The sequence below is a fragment of the Vespula vulgaris genome, chromosome 5 (genome assembly GCF_905475345.1).
Source record: "Vespula vulgaris chromosome 5, iyVesVulg1.1, whole genome shotgun sequence".
NCBI classification, from domain to species: domain Eukaryota; kingdom Metazoa; phylum Arthropoda; class Insecta; order Hymenoptera; family Vespidae; genus Vespula; species Vespula vulgaris.
In genome coordinates this window covers 441727-459843 of record NC_066590.1, presented here as the reverse complement: position 1 = coordinate 459843, position 18117 = coordinate 441727, and the positions used below count along the sequence as shown (strand labels likewise).

General features: G+C 35.8%; 4 protein-coding genes across 8 annotated transcripts in view; 2 read left to right on the top strand and 2 right to left on the bottom strand.

Moving 5' to 3' along the window:
• LOC127063886 (trichohyalin-like) overlaps positions 1–9009 on the top strand; it is a 44820-nt gene extending 35811 nt beyond the window's left edge. The window contains exons 2-8 of the mRNA XM_050994169.1: positions 3813–3974; positions 4294–4426; positions 6418–6547; positions 7094–7238; positions 7298–7461; positions 7523–8203; positions 8285–9009. Of these exons, the coding sequence (XP_050850126.1) occupies positions 3813–3974; positions 4294–4426; positions 6418–6547; positions 7094–7238; positions 7298–7461; positions 7523–8203; positions 8285–8458 (1589 nt within the window). The 3' untranslated portion in view covers positions 8459–9009. The remainder of the gene's footprint in view (positions 1–3812; positions 3975–4293; positions 4427–6417; positions 6548–7093; positions 7239–7297; positions 7462–7522; positions 8204–8284) is intronic.
• LOC127063898 (MAPK regulated corepressor interacting protein 2-like) lies at positions 8541–10986 on the bottom strand. 3 transcript variants are annotated; one of them, XM_050994194.1, is made up of 4 exons: positions 10797–10986; positions 10150–10262; positions 9933–10058; positions 8541–9856 (listed from the first exon to the last, which is right to left on the bottom strand). In XM_050994194.1, exons 1-4 carry the CDS (start codon positions 10799–10801, stop codon positions 9780–9782), a joined length of 321 nt encoding a protein of 106 aa, XP_050850151.1. In that variant the 5' UTR covers positions 10802–10986; the 3' UTR covers positions 8541–9779. The 3 variants fall into 3 exon arrangements, with proteins under 3 accessions (XP_050850151.1, XP_050850153.1, XP_050850152.1); XM_050994196.1 differs by lacking the exon at positions 10797–10986 and adding an exon at positions 10535–10678; XM_050994195.1 differs by lacking the exon at positions 10797–10986 and adding an exon at positions 10359–10515.
• A 466-nt stretch (positions 10987–11452) lies between these two features.
• LOC127063890 (short-chain specific acyl-CoA dehydrogenase, mitochondrial) lies at positions 11453–13862 on the top strand. Of its 3 annotated transcripts, none has more exons than XM_050994174.1 (5): positions 11453–11681; positions 12099–12201; positions 12411–13076; positions 13144–13367; positions 13452–13862. In XM_050994174.1, exons 1-5 carry the CDS (start codon positions 11598–11600, stop codon positions 13662–13664), a joined length of 1290 nt encoding a protein of 429 aa, XP_050850131.1. In that variant the 5' UTR covers positions 11453–11597; the 3' UTR covers positions 13665–13862. The 3 variants fall into 3 exon arrangements, with proteins under 3 accessions (XP_050850131.1, XP_050850132.1, XP_050850133.1); XM_050994175.1 differs by having other exon boundaries at positions 11648–12018; positions 12409–13076; XM_050994176.1 differs by lacking the exon at positions 11453–11681 and adding an exon at positions 11974–12018 and having other exon boundaries at positions 12099–12335; positions 12409–13076.
• A 1066-nt stretch (positions 13863–14928) lies between these two features.
• LOC127063895 (phosphatidylinositol transfer protein alpha isoform) lies at positions 14929–17941 on the bottom strand. Its single transcript, XM_050994191.1, has 6 exons — positions 17510–17941; positions 17062–17092; positions 16393–16656; positions 16229–16306; positions 15768–16148; positions 14929–15696 (listed from the first exon to the last, which is right to left on the bottom strand). Exons 1-6 carry the CDS (start codon positions 17524–17526, stop codon positions 15652–15654), a joined length of 816 nt encoding a protein of 271 aa, XP_050850148.1. The 5' UTR covers positions 17527–17941; the 3' UTR covers positions 14929–15651.
• Between the last annotated feature and the right edge of the window lie 176 nt (positions 17942–18117).

Here is an 18117-nt window from a genome sequence, read left to right as displayed (position 1 = left end):
CTCTCTCTCTCTCTCTCTCTCTACATCCCAAGAAACCGAAGGAGAACACGAGCGGAAATATTTTCATACGATTAAAATAGTGATATTCATACGAACATACAAAGCGTACTTTTAATGAAACTTCCGGGAGAAATAGCGCGTCTAATGAAGCGTGAAGCGATTGACGAAATAGAAAGGCAAAACAGAGTTCCGCTGCATTCCGCGAATTTCTATGAGCTCGCTTGATCGTACATCGATGGAAATAATTCGATAAATTGATAAATATTAAAGGCATCCTATTCGGCATATTCGTTGATGTAATGTAATAACGATAGCTATTTTTTTCAATTGAGAATCAAGTTACTTATAAGCGATAATATAAATTTTAATGAATTTTCCATAAGTAATACAAAACGCACATACGCAGCGCGCTACCGTAATCGTTGTTAATTCGACGAGAGATTTTCGATGATCGGTTGATAGATAACCAGGGCTAATTAAATACCTCACAGTACCACGATTGGCGTAATAAGCTTCCTCCCTCATCCTCTCGCTCTGCCTTTCCTTCTATTCGAAATAATTGCGGCTGTAGGAAGTACGCTGATGCGTTCCGTTTCTATCGATGTTTGCGATAGATTTATAGATCGAATTCGAGCGTATGCGTTTAAGAGATCGTTTTACGTTGATGAACGTTGAACGATCCAGTCAAAAGTTCATCATTTCCACGTCTTCGTTAAACTCAATCGGTTAGGAAAATTCGAAACAGATATTTCCGTGCAACGCGTCTCATGCATAAATATCTCGTGAAACGAGATGATATTTAACAATAAACCATGGTTCACGCTCGTCTGCCATGATAAGATAAAACTTAATACAATTATGGTAATGAAATTCTACCCTAGAGAGACAGAGAGAGAGAGACCGAGCGAAAGTGACCGCACGGCATCGCACGACATTCGATGATTAGATGATAAAACACGAAAGAATTAGCTACCCGATTTGCGTCATTTTGTTCGCGACTAGTCGTAAAATTATTTATATCCTTCTTGACAATGAATGACGCCGATAATACGCGCGGTGATAAATAGTTGGATTTATTTCACACTGTCGATCTAAAAATCGTCCACCTCTCGTCTAGACGTCAAATCGACGTTTAAGAGTAAAGACGTTTAATATCCGTGTCAAAGGTGACACGGAGAGAAACACCGAGATATTTCCCCGCATGAATTCTCAAACGTCATCGAACAATGGTACTTAATACCTCCGAAGACCATGATTCAAGTGACGTTCTACGCGTTGCTTCCGACTCCTCCGCAAATTCGAATAGCATCCTCCGGACGACGCGGAATTACATGGAATGTTGTCTGTTCCACGACGAAGCCAGATCGATTAGCCACTCGAATAATTCTCATCGACGAGCCGTTCCTTTGCCATTTACTCGATGCCTCGCCAAAGATCGACTTCTACGCGTTCATTTTATGCCGAGAGATTATCGAAACAGAATTCCTTCCTTTCTATCTTTCCTATCATTTATCTCGCGATCGCCTTATCCTCGCCGTCAAAATATAATTATAATCGTTGAAAAAGTACTCGAACGATCGGTCAAGATTAACGCGTATAGACGTGCTCGTCCTCCTGCGAGTCCGCTCGAAGAAGTATCCACGTTCTTCGAGAAAAAAAAAAGACGAACCTGTTGCATTTCTACGTGTGGGTCAATATCATCGAAGGTCCTTCCTCGGCCAATTTCTTCGATCCTCTCTTTCTCTTTTGTCCGCGTAAGGTCTCGTTAAAATTCGAACTTGTAAGCTCATCCTTGACTCGACTCACCAAGTAACCTCATCTATTTTCATCTATTTCCTGCTACCAATTTCTTCCGATTTTTCAAACAGCATCGGCCTCTTTCTCTTCCTTTTCCTCGTTTTAGGCACTTCCATCGAGAGTATCTTATGCAATCTCCATTCGACGCAGACTCTTGCCCCGAGTCGCACGCCAAAGGCTATCTTCTTCTTTCCTTCCGTTGATATAAATCGAAGAGGAAGCACAGAAAATAAGACGACGGCTATCCTTCCCATCAACGTTTTTACTCTAAAATTTTCTTTCTGTACCTGTTGCTATCTTCGACAAGTACGTGCCGAAGAGATACGAGCAAGCGAATTACATGTCAGCGTTACAGCGAAAACGTACCGTGAGGAGTACCGTCATCCAATAGCTAGGAACCTCATTAAAGTTCGACAGGATCGAGATTGGAAAGAACGCAATAGCGAGTAGATTCTATGTCAAGATAGGGGTCCTTCTGACGTTGAAACTTTAGCGTATTCCTTTCGACAATCTTTTTGCCAAAAAGGAGAGGAACAAAAAAGGAAACAAAAGAGAAAGAAAAAATAGAAGGACGATCTTCTTCTTCTTCTTCTTCTTCTTCTTCTTCTTCTTCTTCTTCTTCTTTCTCGGTCCACCAATGACCAAAAGTTTTTTCAAGATAGTCCACACCCTCGAAACTTTATGCAAGCATATTTCGTTCTTGAAATCAGTCTTGAAACTTTTAATCGAGTTCTTCGTTCGTTTCCCATCGTTTTCGCGACGAAAGATCAACCGAATCGCGAACAATGAGCACGGTTTAGCGCATTAATAAAGAAACTCGGGGATAAAAGATAAATCTTTGGGGATTTCCGTCGAAACATAAAAATAGAAACGATTAACAACGCCGGTAGTAACGGCATAAAAGCAATTTTGTGTTTTATCGAGCGCATCCATACCGAAAGCGAGTCTTGGTGATCACTCTTCTGGTGATTAGAGATAGATCGAAGCGAATCTACCAATGGCTTTCAATCTTTCTCTTTTTCTCTTTTCGCGAAAACCGTTGGAAATGTCGTGACATGAAGTAGACGCGACAAGAAGCGGATTCTCGTACTCGTTTATTTTTGTCTGACATTGTTGTTTCCGAGATACAAGACATGGCTATAACATCCAGGATGTCCAACGCACAGCGCGATGTCCCTGCAGAGTTATCCTGTTCGTATTTCGCTTTCATCGTGAAAAATGAGAATGGTGGGATCATTAACGCGAAACAGAAAAGATCCTTTCCTATCTCTCTTTCCTACCATTTTATTTTTACCTCTTTTTTACACGCGACACCTAGGTATCCACATTCTCTGTACAAGCTCAAAGATATTTAACCCTTTGGCTGCTCTAATGCTCTAACAAAAAGCGTTATGTAACGCGATATTCGTATGACGTTCGATGGAACTAACAAAGTTATTATCATTTCCGTGTGTCAAGCGACCAAATTGTTTTTTTCACGGAATTATTGCCATGCGACGTGCAACGATAGCTTCAATGCTATGTCACTTTAGTAAAACGGAAAATTATATCGTAAGAGTAAAACAAAAAGAAAAGACAAAAAGAAAAAGTTTCGAGAGGACGTTCGTTTAACGAGAAATTCGAGCGCGTACTTATCTAATACTTAAGATTAAAAAGCATTAAAGTTTAACGATAGATCGGAACATGTAACAGAAAAGATTCGATTTATTCTTGATCGATTAATTCTTTCGCGGTTAACTTCCAACGAAAACTGCTTGTCAGAAAAGAAAAAGAAGAGAGACACGGATGTTAGGAGTATTCGCATACATCTGTGGCGTCGAGCGAATCGGAAAGTTCTGTTCGAAGGTTACGTCATGTTTGTTTACGAGGCAAAGGAGGAGAATGATTTTCCTGTGAAACGATGTTATTACACGTCGATTCCTCGACGGAGAATGAACGACTGCGAAGTCAATATTTTCTTTTTTTCGATGAAAAACAGCGGATAACGTAAGGTCTAATCGAAAAGTTGTATTTAGAAATGTATCGCTTGGAGGAACGACAGGAAACGCTACAATTGCGTAAGAAGCTCGAAGAGGTAAATGCAAAGTTCGTTCAACTACAGCAAGCTTTCGTGATGAAACTACGATCGCAGAAGCATCGAGAAACACGATTCGACCGTCTGACTCTCGAAAACCAAGGTAGGATATAACCTTCGAGTTAAATAATAATTTAATGAGCGTTAACCTCCGTTGCTTCGAGAAGCAATCGGAAGTAATTTCGATCGTGTACCGTCCGAAATAATAGCCAATTCGCATGGATTACGAAATTGGACGTGATCGTGCAATCAAATCGATCTGTTTTTTCATCATTCACGGTTCGAACAAGTATACTAACACAAACACGTACTATATTATTTTTTGCTCGATATCCGAGCCCTCGTACGTATATAGCGCGATATATACCGACGAAACATGCATCGAAGGATAAGAAAAAAAGAAATCGTCGATTAATCCTCAGAGATTCAAAGATTCGCCGAGGAATGCTTGCGAGACGTCACGGAAATGAGAATAAGGTTGAAAGAGACGGAGAACGAGAGGGATCTTTGGAAAAACACGGCAATGCGTGGACGGAAAAAAGCAGAGCGGATGAGGTAAAAGAAATCATTGGATCGGTTGTACGTACCGTTTGTTCGCATATTATTTTAAATGGAGATTTAGCGCATTTGACGAAGAGAGATCGAGAGATCGCTCGAGAGATAATTGCGCCCGATAAAATTCGGACACCATTTTTGACCGAGGTAATTCGCGGAAACGGAAACAGACTAGATTGATTAATTAACAAGTCGTATAACGTTTGTAGCTACATACATATATACATACGTACGTACGTACGTACGTACGTACGTACATACATACATACATACATACATACATATTATACATACATAGGACGACGGAATCGCAGAGAAAAGCAACGGACGAATCGGCGGAAGTACGTCGATCCATCTCGATTCCCATTAATCTTGATTAGTCGAGCTGGATCGAGCATGCATTCCCTTATCCTTCCTCATCCTCCAGCTGGTTAGTTGGTTGTTCGTACGAGCGGATAGTATCTCGAATTTCTATAGTAAAAGGAATCCGTGAGAAATTCAATTGCTGGTATATTCGATCGGCACGTGCGATTCGCGGTATAATATTGAATATCGGTTTGAAAAATTCAACAACGGGTAATATCTTTCAACCCGTTCCGAGCTTTGTTTGTCCAAAGGGCAATTTCCATTTTTCTTCCTCCATTTCTCCTTTTTTTTTCTTTTTTGCTCTTTTTTCTTTCATTCGTTTCTCTTTTTTCTTCTTTCTCCTCGATTTTTTCCCCGAGGCCACGTCATAATCTTCTTCCAGCCGAAATCAATCGTGAATCGAGGGTCGCGGTAGAACCGTTCCAACAAACGAAATCGTTCGTGGTATAAAACAAAGAGAAACAAACTCTGGTGAAAAAGCGTCTCTATGTGCTCGCGTTTCCGTGTAAAATAAATTCCATTCGAAACGTGCTCGAAGTCCGTTCAGAGATAAACTACGTACTTAATAAAGTTTCGGTAGCAGGTTAAATCGGTCAAATAAATGAAATTCCTAAGGGATACTTTTGCAAAACGCGCTTACAATCTCGGTCCTTTCATTATTGTCATCGTTGATATTATTATCGAAGGAAGCTTCAAAAGTTTTTAGAATATTCGTCGATTAATGTACAATATATGAGATCCATCTGGACAGTGGCAAGCGCGAAGAGTCGCGTTTAAGCACGTAAAACACACGGGATCTTTATGCGTGCGTCATAACCTGAGACGCGATGTATTTATCGTCGTACGTATCTAGCTTGACACCAGCCAGAAAGCAATGTGCACACATAGACACAGCGGAGCATAGAATACACGTTTGGATGATAAATTTCGTTGGGACGGTCAGATAAATCGCGACGCGTAAGGGACACGGGAAGATAAGGGCAAAAAAATTTTCGAAGAAGAAATTCGAGCTGTATCCGTTAGATCGAATTACTCGAGCTCGCCGTTGAGTTTGATAATGCGTTCTTCCGTTATCGTAAAAGGGGACAGAGAGAAAATGAAAAAGCTATAGATCAACAGCCGCGTTAAGGACGAGGATACATCGACGAACCCGTTCGATCGAAAGCGAGTTGATGCAAATTCGAATAGACGTGCTCGTACATAGAATATATGCGTTTACGGTTGATGGTCTTAGTTTGTCGACTCGTCTAAAGAGAGATAGAGAGAAATGACATTTCGCATTCCAACATAGTACACGAAGGATTAAGCCGAGCAGAGAGCGATCGTTTGTCCGCGCGATTACGCCTGCAATAATTTATGCTACAATACGAGACATCGCTACGTTAGCGCTCGCTCGCGAAAGAGGAAAGGGGAAGAGGGAGAGAGAACTGATATAATTGTAAACGGCTCTGTCTCGTTATCCCGCGCACGAATACTCGCGCTATCGTTCTAGATCGATCGCTCGATCGAATACTCGAAAATCTATATCTGATAACTAATCCATCGTCCGTAAAAAACGTCCGAGCTAAAAACTAGGAATTTGTTTTTAATATCACCGATCTCCAAGCGCATCATTGTCGTTACAGAAGCGAGGCCAAAGTCGTGGAGGAATCTCTTGAAAAGAAGCGGGAAAGCGTTTCGAGAAGCATACGAAACGAACAGAGAGAAAAACAGCTCGAGGAATTATCCGGTTTTTACAACGAAGCTAAAGAAAAGGTACATCTTTGAATCTGCCAAATTGCTAGCCAGCCAAAGAAGAAGAAATAGATATTTGATAGCGCCAAGTAAATATAGCTCCCAAATCCCTTCGTGGTATGGATCCAAAGTCCATACGACACTCCTTTTCAAAGATCGAGAATGCAATTTCGATTTCAATAGTGAACCGTATGCGATGAATTGTACGATCAAAGTACTTTCTTCTTACTCTACTTTTTTGCCATGTGCACTACTTTGCTGCCTGCTCGATAGAGAAATCCTCGAGGTCTTCCGTCTTCCATCTAGGCGACCCAAACGCTCTCGATACGAAATCTAATTTGCGAAATCTAATATAACGAACTCTCCGATCGGATCGTTAGAACCGCGAGTCCCATCGAACGGAAACCGGAAAAAGTAATTTCCACTTAATTTCCGATGACGATGCATTCTCCGATATACTACGTCGATAGATACACATGCATTTGCATCTAAATTCCATCGCCTTTCGCATAAACGTCGTTAATTATCCAGATCGCTTTTTAGTATAATCGAGCAAACTTCTTTTAGATACGTCGTCTTGAAGAGGAAACGAAGGAAAACGCGACGCGAAAGGAATCCTTTGAAGCGAGAGCGCGCGAATTAGCGAATCTGTTGGAAACTTTGGAGCACTTCGATCTCGACGTTAAAACCTTGTGTCGTCTTACCGCGGAGGGTGAGTTCGATCCGTGATTTTACAAGTTCTTGAAAGTACCTTTCAGCTTCCTCCCGCAGCCGTGGAAAATTTGACCAAAGTCGGACTACACTTTGCGGAAACTATAAAGAAATTGAGACAGTTTACTTGGAAAGCCGATGACAAAGAGTGCGATAGCGAAACGAACAAACTAAGGTCTCAAAATTTGGTACTGCGAGAAATTGTGAAGAGTCTTAAGCGAAGGGTAAAAAGTCGATACATTTCTCTATAAAATATTACAAATGCTTTTGTGATCGTATTCGTAGGCGCAATTTCGATCGGAGAATCAAGCTTCGAGAGAGAAAGATTTAAAGGAAAGTATCAATGAGAGAGAAAACAAAATCGAAGAGTCGCATAATTATAGGGATTTAAAAGCCAACGATAACAACGCTAACGTAAAAAAGAATCGAGATCAAACGTGGATGCAGCACGAAACGAACTCGAAAGGAAACGACGACGTAGAAAATGTTGTAAATGACACATCCTTCAAAAATGATTTTGGAGAGGATCAAACGTTTATAAACGACAGGACAGAATCTAAAGAAAAATGCTTTTCAACGGGATATAATCGCGATAGTAAGCAAATCGTGTCCAACGACGTTGATGAAAAATTGCTCTGCATCGAATCGCATAAAAACGGGATTTTTTATGACGAATATGTGATCGGATTCTCAAACAATCGACAAATGAAAATCAAACATTCGCCCGAGGCCAGTACAAAGGCGGCGCACTTAAAATTGGAAATTGTGGATTGCGAAGAAAAATATCAGGAAAGTCCCCCGGATAAAGTAGTAATATTCTTGAAAAATCTTTGGACGTCCATTAAAATCAACCGTACCGGCATTAACTGTGCCACTCAGACGGTGTTAACTCGAAAACGTGATAATTATACGCAAACTTCGATCACTGAAATACGCAATTTTCTACGATTAAATGTTGGCTATACGGTAGGTATTCGAAAGCGCGATAATAATTTTTTCATAAAGTCAGTATCATTGTTCTCACGAAAAGCTTCATCGATCAAGCAGATGTTAAATAGCGAAAAACGTGCCATTGAAAGGAATTTATCTAGTTTGGAACAGACCGTAGCTCGTTTAAAGTCTAACACGTTACATCATGCACGATCTATGATTGGGAAAAATTACAAATGTTTGAGGAACGATGAATTTTTTGAGTGCATCGAACGTTTGGCTGGAGGCTAAATAAAATATCGTACATATTGTTCAAAAGTTTGTTACAATAAGAACATAAATAGGTGATTGGGCAATTAACGAAACTCTCACATTGTAGAAGGTTACTAATCTTTTTTGTTTTGTCATTAAAAACGCTATCCGATTAATCTTATACAATTACTATACACGCATAGATGTACATATTATGAACATATACACATCATGCATACATATACGTATGTATGCATGCATGCACGTGTGTACGTGTGTGTACATACGTAAAATTACGCAGAAATAGTTCTGCAAGTTACGTCTACTATTTTAATCGCATATAGCATTTCTTTTCTTTTATATTAATAATAATCATTCTAGAATACGTTTAGAAAATTTTTTTCCTATTTTTGTTTTAACATAAATATTTTCTTTTCCGTGAGTGCCGAGAAGAGCAAAATCCTTAATAATGTAAAATGCAACTAGTGTAAAAATCCATGTGTCTGTATATATATTATATATATCTGTGTACGCGCGCGCGCGTGTGTGTGTTGTGTGGTGTGTAAATTCTTAGAAGTATACGTTGAAGACTATCTATCCGCGTGCTTTTGTCACTCGTGTTTATATTATCTGTTAAATGCTTTGTGCATTAAGTTAGTTTTCTATCCACATGAATCTTACTTTAAAGATGTAAAAAACGCGCGGAATTATTTGTTATTTATATACATATTTATTTGAATGCGTGTTATATATATATACATCAAATATATATATATATATATATATATATATATATATAACACGTTAAATAATAGAGAAAATTTAATTTCAGAATAAACTAGTGCCTATACTTACATCTTTGAGAAATAAAATAAATTATTCATCATGCATCAACGTCTTCCTAATTACTACGTCTCTTGAATCTTACAAAGATAACGTACGCTAGAACTAGGAAAAGGTAAAAATTTCAATTTTATATAATACGTGCGTTCCTTAAACTGACGAAGTAAAAGAAAACATTGTATTAAAATACGATCAAAGGTGAGAGGAATGTCGTTTCGTAGCATGTGCATAAAATAATGCTATTCTCCCTTCCTCTTTGTTTTTCCATAATATTTACCTACCACCATTCTCATTATCAAAAGGTTCACAAGTCGCTCAATCGGATACTTGTGTGTTCGTGTATATGTTCGTGTGTGTTTGTGAGTGTATATTTGTGTACCATCATCACTTCTTTCTTTTATACGATGCATTGTTCCTAGAGAAGACAAAAGTTATTTTTACAACTTTGAGATTATCTCTTCTGCTTTTTATGTCTGTTTGAAAACGTTCGATTATAGCCAACAAGTTCAGCCTGGCACTAGGAACTCGCATTTCTGGTAATACTTTGAACTACGCGTTGTCCCCACCAAGCTTCAAGATCGAATGGCTCAAAATCTATAAGAAAAAAGTAAAGATCAGATCTTGCATTAAGTACGATTGTTCTTTAGAAAAAGAGACAAAAATTATTTACCTTTGAGTTGAGGATTCGGCTCGCACTCTTGGTAATATGTAACGGAAGTACCATTCCTGTAATTCGAAGAATTCAAGTGAGGCTGATTATAACACATGTCTAATTCTCTTGATACGGAATTCCAAGCTACAAACAGAAAAAAACAATTATTTTGTTTGTTTCAATGAGAAACCGAAGAAAGAAAGAAAAAAACTAATCGATTATCTTATATACATACAGTCACATATGTATTTGATTAGGTCGAAGTGTTGAGCCAAAGTTTCAGTCTGATGCTTCATAGGCATCGAAGATGGCCTTTTTCCATTCATTGCTGTTATTTGTGATCTTCCGCTAAAAAAAAAAATGTTTATGATCAAATCATCAATTACCCACTGCTGATTGTATTACATCAAGTAATCGTATCTCTTTTATGTTACGAATATGTACATCGTATGATCTTGTACAAAAAATATTATCGTCTGTCATTTTAGTTGAATTTATTGAATATCGATGGAAAAATAAACGTAGAAAGAAAACACCTGTGTCTACCGCAGAAAGAATCAACGATAAACATGAAACGTCATTCAAAAAAATATGGCGGCCCTATGTGACAGCTAACGTACCGCCTTTATCTCTTCCCGCCTCTCCCTCGTCTTCAGCAGCACAATATCGCACAATCGCCACAAGACCGGGCATTTTCACGCGTATGTTATTAAATTGGATTGGCACGTCGCCCAAAACAACTACAAAATAATGTCTTGCCAAGCGTGATCTCCAAGAAGGGAACGCTTAGCGAAATGAAGGAGAGAAGAGGAGAGAAGAGAAAAAGCGGCGTGTAAAAGAAGTTCGAACAAGAAGCCAGTGGCTTTTGGGAAGTTTACTCACCTCATTTTTTCTCTCTCGCGATATCTTCCTATGATAGACGATCGGAATCGTTCGACGAAACCGAAACAAACTTTGAAGTTCCTCCTTTAGACGGTTTCTATCGCAGAACGATCTGGAAATTTCGTTTACTAAAAGAACAAAGTCACTGACAGCGCACTTTTTTCACACAAGATCCAACAAGCTCCTTCCTAAAGGGGGCTGTCAACAATCATCGTGTCACGATCCTACGAGACTAACATAGAAAGGAAACTCACTGACGAAAATGATCTCAGGCGAGGCGTTGACCCGAATAATCTATTTTTGTTCTTCTATTTTATACGCAGTCCTAGAACACTCAACTTTTCTCTCGTTCTAAATGTAAACACAAATAATAGATTTTATATCATATCAAAGTAATTGATTTCCTTTTATTTTGATTATATTTCTTTTTTATTCGACTCGCATCGATCTATCTATCGTATAAGATCGCGCCAAATTCGATTTTTTGTTCAACGCATACACATACTTTTATATACATACATGCATGCATACATACATCATACATATTACACACACACACACACACGATACTTTCTTTATAGTTATTGAAATGATAATACGAGTATATTTTTTTTTAATAGACATTCGAATTACATAATAAAAAATATATTAGATGAAAATTAATTTCTTGGAAATATCTATGTAGTACGCTACTTGAAATATATTTATTCCGTTTATTTAAGTCAACGTCAATGTCATATTTCAATGACAACTAATTGAATGACTACACATATGTTAAACTTATTTATAGTTAGTTAAAGCATGAATCATAAACTGAATATTATGCCGTGTGAAAACAAAAAAAAAAAAAGAAACAAAAATCAACTCACTAACAATGATTATTCGGTGAGTTGGACTTTCAACTTGTGCACGCGTAAGAAAGTAAAGACGAATAAATTAAGTTAAACGAAGCACGCGAGTGTTCTTATATAGTCATCTTATTCTAATTTAATTTTAAATAACCATATCGTACACCTCATTTGTGCCAATGAAAGCAATATTTTCAAATAATTAACCACGTTCTATTGCATTTATATTGTTCCTATTATTTCTATGTAAATGTATTCGTTGTCATAAACTTGTATTATTTTTACAAATCTTACTAATTGTTATAATTGTGCAAAACTGTTTTATTAAAGTTGTATTAACAAATACTACGTAATGCAAAATTTGAGGTTAATTGGTGAGCTTTTATAATATTTATGACACAAATAATCTGACAATCAAATCACATAGATTTTTACTATCGTCTTATCTCTTTAGGAAAATTCCGCAATGTCTTTCAAACGTATTACTCGACTGCTCGAAGCATCGCCTCAATTTCTTCCTTATCTGAAACACATCAGATGCTATACAAAACTTGCAGGTTATAATTTTTCTTATTATTATTTAACGTTTACGAAAATAACAATTTCTCGTGATAAATAATTATACAATAATATATTTTTTATAAAATTGCATGCTACTGAGGATACTTATAAATTTCCATCGAGTTAATGCGTAAGCTGATTAAAGATATTTTATTTAAACGAGCTTGAAAGAATATTTATACATTGTTGATATTCCAATCTAGAGACTTTGCAGAAGGTGAACTGAAACCCATTGCAGACAAATTAGATAAAGGACATATTTATCCAAAAGAACAAATTAAAAAAATGGGCGAGCTTGGTCTCATGAGCATCGCAATTCCTGAAAATTTAGGTGGAACTGGTTTAGATTATTTGGCATATGCGATTGCAATGGAAGAAATATCTAGAGGCTGTGCTAGTACAGGAGTAATAATGAGTGTACATAATTCATTGTATCTGGGACCTATAGAAAAGTTTGGTACTCCGGAACAAAAAGAAAAATATATTAGAACATTTTTAGATGGGCAAAAAGTTGGTTGCTTCGCTCTGAGTGAACCTGGTAATGGATCAGATGCAGGTGCTGCTTCTACCACTGCAGTAAAAAATGGAAATAAATATGTGATCAATGGAACTAAATCTTGGATAACAAATGGATATGAAGCAGAAGCAGTTATTTTATTTGCTACCACAGATAAATCAAAAAAACATAAAGGAATAAGTAGCTTTATAGTGGATAAACCCATAAATGGTTTATCTCTAGGTAAAAAAGAAAATAAGTTAGGTATAAGAGGTAGCAGTACTTGTTCTTTGATATTTGAAGATTGCAAGATACCAGAAGAAAATATTTTAGGAGAACCAGGAATGGGTTTTAAAATTGCAATGATGACATTAGGTCGGTATATCCGCATTTTAGTATATCCAATGCTAGATGATCCAATGAATTAACAGATACTTTTTAGATTCTGGAAGAATAGGTATTGCTTGTCAAGCTCTTGGAATAGCCCAAGCATCTCTCGATTGTGCTATAGAATATGCAGCAAAACGAGAAGCATTTGGAAATCCCATAGCGAAATTACAAACCATTCAACAAAAATTGGCAGATATGGCTTTAAAATTGGAAAGCTCCAGATTATTAACATGGAGAGCTGCATATCTTAAAGATATTGGTAAATCTTATACAAAGGTATATCATTTCTTTCCATAAATGATAAAGTTATGTTAGTTATATAAAAAAAACTATAAAACAGCAAGATATTATTATATACAGGAAGCTGCTATGGCAAAACTATCAGCATCCGAAGCTGCTACTTTCTGTGCACATCAGTGTATACAAATATTGGGTGGTATGGGTTATGTCACCGATATGCCAGCAGAACGACATTATAGAGATGCGCGTATTACAGAAATATACGAAGGAACTTCCGAAATACAAAAATTGGTTATAGCTGGAAATCTTATAAAAGAATATAATTTCAGTTAAATCGTGATTTGTACGCACAAGCTATATATTTTTATATATTTTTTATATGGCATACTTTTATATATAAGAAAAGAAACACAATATATGTTTCACATACCATATCTTCTACTTTTATTTACTTTCAACTATGTAAATATTTGACACAAATATACATGTATATATGTATGTGTACTAATGCACAGCATACATTTACACACATATACTGGTATTTTATTGGTTAACTCTTGGCAACATTATAGGAATTTCTATTCACGATTTCTATACTGCTTGTCATAAGGAACAACTAATGCTTACCTACATATTAAGTAATGGATGTTATAATACAGGTAGTATATATTACGCACAGTATAGTTCAATTCCACAAAAATAATCTATATTAGCGGAATTCAATAGAGAAACTATATATATAGATTTGAAACATACAGTGAAAGTTTTAATTGAGCAGCATAAACGTCATTATTTGGCAATCAATATTGTAGCGAAAGGTAAATTAATTATTTGTTTATTCAACTATTAGCGCATATAATATTTATAACAATTTTATGTGTATCGATTTTTATTGTGTATATATATATATATATATATATACACACACATATATATATACACATATCAGTATATATATATATACTGTTTTTTCTTTAAACTATTATTGTAAACGAACTCAAATTTCAAAGTCTATCTTACATATTAGCCTAAGTTTGAAACTGTATATTTAGTTTGTGCAAATGACACCTCATACTATTTCCCTTACTTAATTGCTGCAATGTTCATCAATACTTTCACTATGCACAAACTATTTTCGGAGTGCGCATATAGAACCTGTTTTGAAGAAATTTATATAATTTTATAGAGATCCATTGGAATGCAAAAGAAACATTTTAATTTGAATTTCATTATTTGTTTTGCTTATTATTTGTTTTGCTTATATACAATAGAGAATCTTTTCTTTTCCTCTTTCTTTGTCATCAATATTGAAACAGAGGGTAACTACCTCTCAATGTGTGTCATAGTAGTATTTTCAGTTTCTTATTGTTTTGCATAAAATATATAGATCCCACAATTCTATACAATGAATTACTTATGTCAGTTTATTGTATTCAAATTTGTTTGAGAAATCTATCAATTTGGTCCTAAATAAAGAATGTGGGACAACTTTGCTTTTCAATGGAAAGCATAATGCACGAGCCTCACTTTTTGTAACCTACCATCTATTATAACATTGGTATACATTTTGAGAAATATATTATTAGTGAAATTCGTATTGTGATTCTAACAAAATAGATTTCTTTAATTTCCTGATTATAATACATTGTGCAGGCCTTGAGGAATGCTGGAGAACATCATCACAATATGCCAGTAAGCTTGAAGATACAAGAGCAAAAGTACCTTATCTACCCAATTTAATTATATGAATACATAACCAGATTTTTACCGTGATAAGATCTAAATCTTATGATCTTTTTTCTCTTTTATTTCTTTTTTCCCCCTTTTAAACATCTGCCTATAAATTAAATTCACATCAAATCACATTTACCCTTGTATGTACCTTGTATCAAGCAATTTCAGTTGCTTGTTGACAAATTTTATTATATATTATTATCGAACTACTAAGTTATTAATCATTACTGTTCTTTATCTATATTGGTTTTAAACAAACCAAATTCTCTTCTTTTCATAGTTTATGTATTACTTAAATAGGACCGATTTATATCAGTTCTCCATGTTAACAGTTATATTCTAATGACAATCTTTGACTGTAGGTACATTTATCTAAAATGGTTGTAAATGTAAATAAATTAAAATTGTAAGTAATTGTAATAGACACTGAATCTAGACACATAAGTTCTGGAAAATGTCCCGATCCTGCAGGATCGCCTATGGCAGGGTTTGTCTGGGTATACATCCATAGGTATGCGCATGTATCTATGTATGACATGTATAAGGAAATTGATTTAAACCATTTATGACAGAGGCGTTTGAAACCTCAATCATCGGCTCGCATTCCACGTACTTCTCCTTGATGTCTTTGCTGTAAAATAAATCATTGATATCACATAGATATCCATTGATACGCAATTTACGAAATAGACAATTCCTTACCCTGTCTAATTCTTCTTTAGTATTGTCTTCAATAGCTCTGATATCCTCCATTGTTAATCCATACCAACGGTCTATCCAGCAAAAAACTTGTCTATGAAAATTTGTGAACAGACGTCTTTCTGCTTTTTGAATAAAACTTTCAACGCGTGTTTGCAACCCAAACCACTTAAATTCACAAGTAACTAGCTTATAACATGTCATCACAGGTTGAACATTGTTCATCCAATCTTTGCCTACAAGAGGACCTCGTCCTGTTTTCTGTGATTTAAACTTTGTTGGATCTTCATCTTCTTTATAATCAGCACTTGCAATAGAATCATTTGCTATATCTATATGTACTACTTCTCTTATTTTAAGCTTATCAGGAGGTAATTCATGAACCTGCCAATTGTATATATATATTTACATAAAAAGTAAATAATGCGTAAAGAATATTGCTATCGTATGATTATGACACTTACATTATGCTGATTTCCACAATCTCCAATATGAAAAGATTCTATCATAATTACAAAGTTATCCTTCATATAACCCGGATTCTGTGGAAGAAATCGATATAAAGTAAAATAAAATTTTCATACGATAAAAAATATTTTCTTATACATATATATATATATATATTTACAGTTATAACAGTTTTGCAATATGGATATGCATTCCAAGCTTCTTCATGAATTTCCAAAGAATTCTTTGGAAGTAAGATACGAATAAAAGCAGGCACTTTACTGGCTAGATGATAAATCTTATAAGTATATTGACCCGCAGAATACTTCCCACCGAGTAGAGGATAATCCTTAAAGGGTTCATTTTTTAGAACCTCTATACCTTCTCCTCCACCTGTATTATTTTTGCTTGCTTCTGCCACGGAATACAATTGAGCAACTTGGTACTGTTGAAAATGAAAAAAGATAAAATAATGTTAATATAATTGTTCAGTATTACAATAGATAGAAAAATTAATAAAACCTATAAATTAAATAAAGTTGATAGAAGATATCTAAAATTTAATTATCCTTCAGAAATACATTATGCCATTGGAGGAATCTTTATTAAAGCAATGACATCTTATTAATTTTTTTCCCCCCTCCCTATTACATATCTATTCTTTCAACCACATATTATTAATTAATCATAGTCTTTTTAATAAACCAAGCCAATTAAAATGCAACAAATAAAATGTACTAGTAATGTTCAAGAGATAATAATTAGATGAATTGCAACTAAAGATAACTGCAGAGTACTATCATAGAACATCTCAGTTATAATTACAACTCATAGTGATTTAAATACATACTTCTTCCACGGTCAAAGGTAGAGTGACACGGCTGTAACAAAAACGTAATAAATTATGTTATTACTAAACAAGAAAGTAGAAAAATTACAAAATATAAGAAGTTGGCCTTGAGACAGCTTCCTTCATTGAGTAGAAGCATGTACATAAGTGCAGATACGTACGATTAAGTAGAAAATTTTGTCCGGACAGCAAGTCCGTAACAAATCAATATTATCAGAAATTTTGAATAAAAGATTAGATAATAAAATACTAAGAAGTTTATCTCTTTTTATAGAAAAGCTTCCCTTAAGAGGTCGTAAGGGATGAAGATGTCTCTTCTCCCCTCCATTATCGCACACCGTTAAAGATCGGTAACCATATCCCGAACTTTAGTTTCAAATTTGGGCTTTACAATCACACATCGCGCTCGTATAAATTCTAATGCAATATAATAGAATGATCGACTTACAATTCTTTGATGAGCATCTTAATTAGTTGTGCATGTGGTACGTATTAATTTCGTTTAATCGAAATCCACTACCCTTACTTCGGTAAAATCTCTCGCGTTATCTTACCACCCGTAATCATAGACACACACGACAAGAGCAGACTTCCCAAGCAACTGACACACTCCTCCACCACTCTATGAACTATACGATGCCACGGCCACGGGAACCAGGGAGCACATATACTTGCGCACACGTGTACATCAATTTCCCCTACCACTTATTATCCTTACTTCCTCTCTCTTTATATGTCTCTCTTTTTCTCTCTTTTGTTTATGACGTCATTTTAGCCCACATACGAAAACCGCATGCGTGAACACGAATACTATATATGGACACATTACTTTTTATTATTTTTTCATTGGATACATTTCAAAAATCAAGAAGTAACTTAATATATGATCTGCAAGTTAATCGTAAGAAATATCAGTAAATCAACGAATCGCGTATTAAATGCGCTAGGATTTTACATTTAAGGCTACTAACCAATCGAACTATTTGCATCTGCGTCATATCCGTCGAAACTCTAGTATCTCTCTCTCTCTCTCTCTCTCTCTCTCTTTCTCCCTCC

What these genes read in the sequence shown, in the direction of transcription:
- LOC127063890 (XM_050994174.1), top strand. Translation starts at nt 11,598, where the DNA reads ATGAATCATAAACTGAATATTATGCCGTGTGAAAACAAAAAAAAAAAA. An exon ending in AATTGCAATGATGACATTAG is followed by an intron (nt 13,077 to 13,143) that starts GTCGGTATATCC and finishes GATACTTTTTAG; the next exon opens with ATTCTGGAAGAATAGGTATT. An exon ending in TTGGTAAATCTTATACAAAG is followed by an intron (nt 13,368 to 13,451) that starts GTATATCATTTC and finishes TATTATATACAG; the next exon opens with GAAGCTGCTATGGCAAAACT.
- LOC127063895 (XM_050994191.1), bottom strand. An exon ending in ATTGCAAAACTGTTATAACT is followed by an intron (nt 16,307 to 16,392) that starts GTAAATATATAT and finishes TTTCTTCCACAG; the next exon opens with AATCCGGGTTATATGAAGGA. An exon ending in ATTGTGGAAATCAGCATAAT is followed by an intron (nt 16,149 to 16,228) that starts GTAAGTGTCATA and finishes TACAATTGGCAG; the next exon opens with GTTCATGAATTACCTCCTGA.
- LOC127063898 (XM_050994194.1), bottom strand. An exon ending in AATCAAATACATATGTGACT is followed by an intron (nt 10,059 to 10,149) that starts GTATGTATATAA and finishes TTCTGTTTGTAG; the next exon opens with CTTGGAATTCCGTATCAAGA. An exon ending in GCCGAATCCTCAACTCAAAG is followed by an intron (nt 9,857 to 9,932) that starts GTAAATAATTTT and finishes TTTTTCTTATAG; the next exon opens with ATTTTGAGCCATTCGATCTT.